Here is a 9,285-nt window from a genome sequence, read left to right on the forward strand (position 1 = left end):
CCCCCATGAGTGTCCCACAGTCCCATTCCCAAAGGAATCTGGACTTCCGCTCCTCCCCACCAGCTGCATAGGAGGAGGGTAGGAGGGCACTCTTTGCATTTTCCTAGGAAGATTAGAGAAAACGTTGATGTCGTTGTCACTTCCCAATAGGCCCTGAGTATCTTTGAATTTCGCCTTTTTTGGAAAATGAAACCTCGATAACAAGGGTCTCCAAACTCCCTTTAATGTAAAAGAAATAACCATCAGCGTGTTTGAAAGTCAAAGGGATTCTCAGAACGTGTCACTGCCCTGTACACTGTTTCCAGACCTGGGAGGGGTGAGGTGGCCACATAACATTTCCCTCCAGGTCAGGGTCTGATAAAGCCTCAGGCAGTTACAGGGGATGTCCCTCAGCCCTCACTTTGGGCGGTTCTCAGTTCTGAGCCACAGGACCTAGAGAAGCCACTTGGCATGCCTAAGCCTCTGTTCTCCTCTCTAGAGAGGGGTGTCTGTTGAGGATTCACTGGGCTGGTGCTCTGCACAGACGGAGGTCTGTTGTCCCTCAGCGAGCAAATGGCCTTGAGGGAGATCAATGTGGAATCCTTCGCAGGACCAAAGTCAGATTGTGCTTTGAGAACCCAGAACTTTGCTGAGTTGGGACCCCTGTCTCTCCTGTCGCACACGTCTGGGAGGGGCTAGGAGTTCCTGGGTCAGCTGCAGACCCTGATAACGCTGGTGGTTGGCAGTGGTGACCCTGACTCTGTGTCCCTCCTCGTCCCACCCAGAGTGAAGATGAGTCCACTCTGTCTGTCACTGAGGCCTGCAGGATGCGTGCCCTCCGGGCAGGCATGATGCAGAGGCTCTCAGAGACTGTGCTGCCAGCCTTCCCCAGCAGAGTCCTCTGCAGTGTCATCACCTCCCTCTGCAGCTACTCAGGCTCCAGCACAGCCCACCAGGTGCTGGACCAGCTGTTTCCCAGGTGACTGCCCGCCTCCTCCTCAGCACAGTGGTGACTCTGCCCACTGCCAGCTGTGTGTCTTGCCTTGGGAATGTCACCGCATCTCTCTGAGCCTGAGTTGGCTCCTCTGAAACGTGGGGTAGGAGAGGATGAACTTGCTAGGCTTCTCCCAGGGATGAATGGGATCAGCCCTCCAGGTGCTGCCCTGGTGCCCGGCTCTGCAGAGAGGGTGGTGGGCCATGCTGTGGTTGCTGGTGGTGATTATTTCTCTGTCCCCCACAGAAAGTAGTCTTCCTCTCCCTTCACTGGCTTGTGGCTTTTTGAGTTTGGAAAAGCACCTGGAGAGCACCCTGTCAAGGAGTTTGAGATGCCATCCAGCTGGTCCTGGTGCTTGTCCTTGGTGTAGCCACTTAGGGATCTCTAGGGCCACAGAGGGGCCACAGGCCCACTCAGACACCCGGGGTGGTTCTGGTTGGAGGTCATTCAACAATGTCTATGAAGGACCTACTCTGAGCAGGACTTCTGGACACACTAAGTGTCACTCGGTGACTGAAGCAGACAGCCTCCCTGGCCCTCCCCTCTAATCTGAGAGTCAGACAGTCACACTTGACAGCATTCACAGGTCCCATCTACCCTCCATCCCGGGCGATGCCCTCATCCCCTTTGGGACACATGGAGGCAGCTTGGCCCATTGCGTGCGGGATGCTGGAGGACAGGACCACCTCCCAAAGTGAGTGGTCTTTGGGTCGAGAAGGAGGGCCTCCTGTCTCTAGCAAACAGGGTGTGGGGAGAGGATGGAGGCTGTGGCTGGGTCAGGCCTGGGAGAAACCTGCATCTCACCCATCTTGTGATTCCCATGGGAGGGCTGAGTTCTGGTGGCTTCCACTCCGGCAGGACTGGACTCAAAGAGAGCTGTGCATGGGTCCCAGGCCCCTTGAGAATTGGAAGGGAGGCTGGGCTGCGTTGTCCCCAAGAGACCCACTCCCAGAAGAGTCCCAGCCCCTCCTGCCTCCCTTTCTCCACATCCACACCTTGTGAGCACCACCGCCAGGTCCATAGTAGGAGGTGTGTGAGCAAGCTGCTCCCAAATCTGCTGGAGTCTTCATTCCAGTGGCCCACATTCATGCAGGGCTTGGGTGGGCTCTGTCCAGACCCTTGGGGAGGAGAGTATCGGTGGGAACAAGAGACTCTCACAGACTCTGTGTTCAGCCTGCTGGATGAGCAGGCCTGCCACAGCCAGGACAGCCAGCCAGGGCTCAGGGCTGGGATGGGGCCCTCCTCTGGAGGGGGAGGGTCTGGCAAAGGGGCGCAGATGCTAACAAGAGTGCCTTGGGAGGACGGTGTTTAAGGAAAGGCCAGGCCACTGACTCTCTGGCCCATCTGCCTCCACGCAGTGCTATCTATTTCCTGCTGGGAACTTGGCTGGGCCAAGGGCAGGATTGCAGGGAGCCCCTGCGGTTTCCCTCTTGGACCCTGCAGCTGGCCACTCTGCACATCAGCTTTGGTGGCTCCCACGTGGAGGGCCATGCCTACCTTCTGCCAGGCCACCTGGAGCATCTCAAGGCCATTGAGGCCGAACGGAAAGGTGAGGGGACTGGAGTCTGGGAAGACTGTCTGTGTTGAGGTTCATGGGCTAGCGTTCCCTTAGAGGCAGTGGAGCCCTTCCTATCTTTGGAAAGGCACAGAAACTGTCAGGTGTGTGGGTGCAACTTTCTCTTTATCCTGCTCCAGAGCCAGCTCCAAAGCTCCTGCCACTTCCAAAGCCAGAGCCAGTGCCAGCCCCCGGGCTGGAGCCAGCTGCACCTCCAGTCTCACCACGTGTGGTAGAGCTGGAGCCAGCAGCCCCTGAGTCGGCCACTCCAGGACCAGAGCAAGGGCCACCATTAGAGGCAGCCCCAGAGCCCAGCTGCCCCCGGGCCGTGACCACCGAGGACCAGCTGCGGGAGGAGAAGCTGAACATCTTGGACTTCCCTCCCCAGCTGGTGGCAGAGCAGCTGACGAGGATGGCTGCGGTGAGCAGAGGAGCTCACGGGGCGGGTGGCCCCTGCCTTCCCGGTGCCATGAGCCGCCCCACACCTGCCATTCCCTGCTCGGGATTCCGATGATCTGGGTCCAAATCCCTGCTCCCTCCCTTATCAACACTGTGACCTGGGCAGCTTTCTTTCTCCCCAAGCCTTCACTGTCCCCTAGAGAACAGAGGACAGTAGAGATGGACACTCAGAGCACCTGCTGTACAGGGTGGCTGTGCCGGTGAATGAGGTGGGAGAGAGTGGAAGGTGGGCAGAGTCTGGCCCTTTGGTGGGGGATGGGCACTCACTGAAGTGCTGCCAGGTCCTTGGGTGGATCCCCCATCTGTGCAGGTGGCCCGGACAGCCTCAGCACTTAGCAGGAAGGTGATGTGTATTGACTCCAGTGGAGACAGTCAAACAAAGCCGGGGGTTGTCCCTGCCTCAGGGGGAATGTGCATGGGAATGGGGAGTGGGACCTCAGGGGCACTGGGATGGGTGGATGATGGCCCTTCTGGTGGGCATGTGTGGGCTGCCTTCTGGAGCTTGGAGGAAGTGAGACGGGGCTGGGAGCAAATGTCCCCTCCCTTCCCCACAGTACTGTGTCCGGGGTCATCCTGGACTGGGTGCATTCAGTGGACACAGACAAAACCCAGGGACTCCCACAAGCCTCAGGCCACATGCTCTGCTTCCTGAGCTCCAGTTCTGATCTCAGCCTGCTGGGCCTATGGGGGAATGTGGACGCCGAGCTGGGGTGCGGCAGGACCGGGTGACACTCCGAATCTTCTGCAGGAGCTGTTCAAGACGTTGGTGCCCGCCCACTGCCTCGGCTCCATCTGGTCCGAGTGCGACAACAGGGAACGAGAGTACCTGGCACCCACTGTCCGTGACAGTGTGATGCACGACAACACCGTGGCCAATTGCATCCTCGTCACCTGCCTTGGGGACCCCAGCATGACAGCGCGGGACAGGGCCAGGGTGGTTGAGCTGTGGATCAGGGTGGCTGAGGTAAGCCTTGGCACGCTCTGTCTGGATGCGTGGGAATTGCCTCTTGTTTCTCAGCTCTCAGGATTGAAGTCTGGGGTCTTAGTCCCTGGACTGTCCCTTGACCCTCATGCCAGGGCCACGTTGACCTTGACTTGAGGTCCCAGTGGGGACAAGCTCACTTCCTCCCTTGTGTTGAGCTACAAATCCTTGTGCCTGGCAGTGTTACTCATCGGGTGGCAGGTGTGCCCTCCCTGGCTTCCCTGGGCATGTGTCTCCTCCAGGACAGGGGAAGTCTGTGAGGGGACAGAAACCAGAGGCAGCAGAGCTTCAGCTCCCCCTCACGGCTCCATCTCTTCGCTTCCCCAGGAGTGTCGAGGCCTCGGGAACTTCTGTTCCCTCCACACAATCCTTTCTGCCCTGCAGAGCCCTGCCATTGCCCGTCTCCAAGACACCTGGGGACAAGTTTCCAGGTGGGTAGTGGGTGGTCTGATCTCCAGCCAAACACCATGAGGGTGAGGTGGCCCAGGCAGCCTGATTTGGGCCGGCATGTCCCCCAAAGTCAGGTGAGACCACCTGGGAGACAGCGAACGCCGGGCACAGGGACTGACCTGGGTGCTGGGTCTCTGAGTCTCTCAGCGCCCTTAAGCCAGCAGTTCCGTCCCAGGGATTCATTTCCTTCCAGACCAGATCCTGGCTTGAGCCCAGGTGGAGATTCTCAGGTGTTTCCTTTGCAGCAACAGAAGCCTCTATGCAGCTGAAACCAACACTGTTCCAAAGAGATCTGTTTGGGACATCTGGGAATGGAGGCCCCAAGGGACAAGAGGAGAGGCCCCTCCGCAGTCCCATGGGGACCTTAGAGCTCAGAACACCCCAGTGAAATCCCTCATCCAGGCCCCAGGCAGTTTGGATCTGCTGGGTTCTCAAACAAATGGGATTTGCCTTCAAGCATCCCACAGTTTTTCTTGCTTGCTTGCTTTCTTTCTTTCCCCACCCCGCAGGGAGAGTTCTCGAACCTGGAAGAAGTGGGTCAGGAGAGAGAAACGCGTGAGCAGGGAGCTGCTAGTGCAGGTAACCTGGAGGCTGGAGATCTGGAAGGAGGCCAGAAGGAGAGGGGAGGGGAGCATCCTGAGGGGATCCTAGGAGGTGAGGCTATGGCAAGGCTTGGCCCAGGCTGGGTGTCAGACAGCCCTGTGAGGGTGGGGCAGGCCGGGGCCACTCGGCCAGGTCCCCCAAGACACCCTGCCCTCCCCCTCCCTGTCTGTTCAGCTGGGGTCTGGACGCACCCCTGGAGTCCAGAGGTCGGGGCCTTGGTCAGATTTGGAGCCAGGGCTGGGGTGAAGGCAGCGGGGACAGGGCCTGTAGCTGGCACGGGGAGCAGCCTCTCCCAGTGGGTCCTTGAGCCAGTCACTGCCCCTCTGGGGGCCTCCGTCTCCTCCTCTGGGAAGTGGAGGGAACTGATCAGTGGTGCAGACCTCCCAGCGAGGTGCTACCATCCAAGGGAGGACAGGAACGCAAGGAGATTTGTGCCGGCTCCTCCTCGAGAGGTGAGGGGAGAGCAGTGATGACACACAGATGACTCTGAGTGCTCAGGAGACTCCTGGAAGCAGGTGACATTCTCCTCACACTTTTCAGCTGAGGAAAGAGGGCCAGGGAGGCCTGGGCAGGCCCAAGGTCACACAGGGCTGAGTCCTGGAGCTGGGACTGGTCTAGAATCAGAGCACCCTGGAGGTGGGAGCAGCAGAGGCAGCAGGGGACTGGAGCCGATGGCCAGGGTCTGAGATCAGGGGCCTTGGGGGACATGCGGAGGGGAGTATGGGCGCACTGACCCTGTCCTCGGCCCCGACAGGAGGCGACCTCCGTGTTAAAGACTGCAGAGAGGGCCCGCCAAGGAGCCCAGGAGAGGCAGCGGCAGCAGGTGAGGGTGACTGTGGGGGAGGGGCCTAGGAGTCAGAGGAGAGGGGGCTCCCCCTCCCAGCTGGAGACCTCCCTCAGGAGAGGGGCCTTCCTCCTCAGGCGAATCTGCTGTGGCTGCCAAGCATGACGGGCCTGCAGTGGCAGTGAGCAGGAGGAGGCCTGGAAGGGCTGGCAGCAGGGCAGATTTGGGGTGGGGAAGGGCAGGGGCCACTGCCCCTGGGAGGGGCCAACAGCCAGCCCTGGGACTTGACTGATGGAGTTTGGTGTTCCTGGCGGGGAGCGGGGGAGGGAATTGTGTGTGTTGGGGTGTCCCGAGGATCCTAGGCTGCTCTGTGTGGGAGCGTGGGGTGGGCAGGAGGCTGGGCTGAGGGGTTTCAGGGGAAGGTTCATGGGGGCACCTGAGAGCGGGAGCTCATCACCATGCCCATCCCGATGGCGGCACAGGGTGTCGTCCCCTCCCTGGTGACGTTCTTCCATTCCCTGGAGCTGCTGGACGTTACGATGGAGGATTATGTGGAGGTGAGTGAGCCCGGAGGTGGGTCCGGGGGCTCAGGCTCCTGAGGGTGGGGAGGAGAGAGTCCTGTCCTGAGCCCTGAGCTCTCTGCGTTTGGCAAAGGTCCTCTCAGCAGGGCCTCCAGCCTCGTGTGGGAGTTGGGGTGTCAGGCCCATCTCCCCAGTGGGTGATGCAGGCTCTGCATAAGCCACCGTCCAGGTTCCCTGGGCTGCTGAGGCTCAGAGCTGCCTGACTGTGTGGCCGCAGGAGGTGGTGTCTGAGCTGGATTCAGCGTCTCCCTCTGGCCCTGCCAGTGAGGGAAGAGAAGTCGGGCCCCTCCCAGTCAGGAAGCACATCAGACGCTGAGCTGTCCCTTCCTGCCTGAGGCCTGAGTCTCCCCACGTGTCATCAGAGAGGGTTGGGTCACAAGGTCTGTTGCCTCAGTTGCTCTGCGCCCCCTGCTCTGGAGCCCAGAGACTGGCCCAGGTCCAAGTCCGGGCTCTGGATGGGCCTGCCAACTGGCAGTAGTGCAACATTGCAAGAGGTGTGGACGGGGGCTAGTGCTGGCCCCAGGGGGCTGTTTCTGATGGACTGCGGCTGTCTGCTTTCCAGGGCAATGTGCTCAACTGTCGGAAATGGAATGAGGTAAGCGGCTGCGGCCTCCCGGTGGGGAGGGTGGGGGTTGGAAATCAGAGACCCCCCCCGCAGTGGGCAGGACCCCCTCTGGCCCAATCCCCAGGGTGGAACATTTATTTGCCCACTTCGATATACAGAGCTAGGGATCCTATGGCATTGGCGGGTGGGGGAAGGGCTGGCATCAAAGACTCCTTCCTGGAGGAGGAGCTATTTTGGGCCAAGTGTGAGAGCAGGCAAGCTCTGACTGGAATCGCAGGGAGGGAGGGCTCCCAAGTGGGCAAAGGCCCCAGACTGGCCCCTTGCCCCCTTCCTCACCCCCTCCACGAGCCCTGCAGGGTCCCCCACTCAGGCCCTGTGGGCATCCTGTGCTTGCTCTGTCCTAGCAATTCAAACTGATGGACGAGATCGAGCTGCTCCAGGAGGCTGCAAATCTGTACACCGTGCAGCCCGACGAGCACTTTGGGGCCTGGTTCCAGGCCGTGGAGCCCCTGAGCAAGGAGGAGAGGTGAGTCGGGTCAGGAGTTGGGGGAGGGCAGGGCAGCCTCTCTCTGCTGACCAGCTCCAGAGCCCATGGCCGTTGCTCCATGGTCAGCCCCTGATCTGACTGCATGGCGACCCCTGGGGCCCTTCGACCCCAGCTGCTGGCAGGCTCCAGGACGCACATGTGATGTGTGGCTCCTGAGAGCTCCCAGCTCCGCTCTGTCCCGTAGCTACAGCCTGTCCTGCCAGCTGGAGCCCCGATACCACTGGGTCAGAAAGATTCGACTCTTCTTCAAAGGCAAGAAGAACCGCTCAGGCCAGAGTGAGTGTCCAGACCGGCAGTGGCTGAAACCATGGGCTCAGGAAACATTCAGGCTGAGCGTGGGCCTGGGGAGGCAGACAGCTGGCCCTGGGTTCCAGCTCCACTGCTGAGCAGTCCCGTCCTGGGCGATTGCACTCACGTTTCTGGGACTGGTTTCCTCCTCTGTGAAGTGGGTGACGCTAAATATCAGCCCCTGTGTCAGGGACAGATGGGGTGCTGTTGGCTGACTGAGCACTGAGCACAGGGCTGGAGCACAGAGCGCAGTGGGGGCCGGGATGCGGTGTGCACTGTGGTTCCAGGGCAGGCCGCTCAGGAAATGCCTCTCTTTCTCCAGACACCAGACCCCCAACCAAGGGCCCAGTGGTGGTGGTCGATGACCCTCCTGAGACCAGCTGAGCTACAGCGGGGACACAGCGTTGATACTCAGGGTGCACAGGGCCACCTCCCCTGATTCTGATGAGGAGAACTTTGTGATTCATTTCTTGGGGTCCCCTGTTGGCCACGAGGGAAGGCACCAACCCCTCTTCCCCCTCCCCCCTTTTGCCCAGCACCTATTTCCCTATTTGGCGGGGCCATATTTTGTTGTCAATGGTAAATGCTCCGTTTGAGTATTATATTAAATTGTTGCTTCTTTCTAATCCTGGGAGTGGAGGTGTGAGTCTTTCGCTCGCAGCGCTCATGGAAACCAGATCCAGAAACTCACATTCCTCCTCGAATTTAGAAATCTCCCAGAGTGAGCGGCTCAGTTTATGTGGAGAAGGGAGAAGTGCCAGTCCCCTCCCTGGCTACTGAAGGACGTGCCCAAGTGCCCCTCCCGCCGAGAACAGGATCATTGCAGTGTGGTTCACCCTGTCCAGGAGCAGAGAGGGCCCCTCCGACCTCTTGGGACTAAGCGGTTGGAGGCGTTTTCTCAGGCAGAGCCACAACCACTAAGCTGGGCGTGTCTGTCAAACTAGCACGTGCCTGTCCCTAGCACACGTCCTGCCCAGGACAGTGGCTGCCTTTCGACACTCTGCCGGAAGAGGGAACATTTTCCCGGTTTCTCTTGCACACAGATTAGGACCTTGTTTTCTGATTCAGTCTCCGCAATGGCTTCAGCTCTAAGTGGGGAAAATACCGTCAAAAGCTCAAAACGTGCACATAGGGAGGACGAGGCCAGAGGAAGGTCCTGTGGACATGGACCATGGGCAGGCAGGACTCTTCCTTCTCGGGCCCACTAGGGGCTCCCTGTTCACCTCTGACCTAGACTGGATCCCCCTGGGCTTCTGGTCCCTGACTCCGAATACCATTTCCTGCTTGTTGCCTATCCAAGGGGAAAGCTGTGGGATGCAGCTTTTAGGGCCTCAGCCAGGTCTCCCTCCAGAAACCTAGTGCTCCCAACAATCTGTTCCAGAAAATATAACCAGAGACAACACTTTCCAACTCATCTTATGAGCCCAGCAGTACCCTAAAAGCAAAACTAGAGTTTAAAAGTAGGGAAAACTTGAGAACAGCAAGTCTCAGAAATGAG

At 59.4% G+C, this 9,285-nt stretch overlaps 1 protein-coding gene across 2 annotated transcripts; it reads left to right on the forward strand.

The window, feature by feature from the left end:
* The first annotated feature begins 6,701 nt into the window (after positions 1–6,701).
* On the forward strand, positions 6,702–8,411 carry LOC139043579 (ral guanine nucleotide dissociation stimulator-like). Of its 2 annotated transcripts, XM_070503570.1 has the most exons (4): positions 6,702–6,982; positions 7,357–7,478; positions 7,684–7,775; positions 8,110–8,411. In XM_070503570.1, the coding sequence occupies exons 2-4, from the start codon at positions 7,369–7,371 to the stop codon at positions 8,169–8,171; spliced, it is 264 nt and encodes an 87-aa protein (XP_070359671.1). In that variant the 5' UTR covers positions 6,702–6,982; positions 7,357–7,368; the 3' UTR covers positions 8,172–8,411. The 2 variants fall into 2 exon arrangements, with proteins under 2 accessions (XP_070359671.1, XP_070359672.1); XM_070503571.1 differs by lacking the exon at positions 6,702–6,982 and having other exon boundaries at positions 7,199–7,478.
* Positions 8,412–9,285: the final 874 nt, after the last annotated feature.

The sequence above is a fragment of the Equus asinus genome, unplaced genomic scaffold (genome assembly GCF_041296235.1).
Source record: "Equus asinus isolate D_3611 breed Donkey unplaced genomic scaffold, EquAss-T2T_v2 contig_3, whole genome shotgun sequence".
NCBI classification, from domain to species: domain Eukaryota; kingdom Metazoa; phylum Chordata; class Mammalia; order Perissodactyla; family Equidae; genus Equus; species Equus asinus.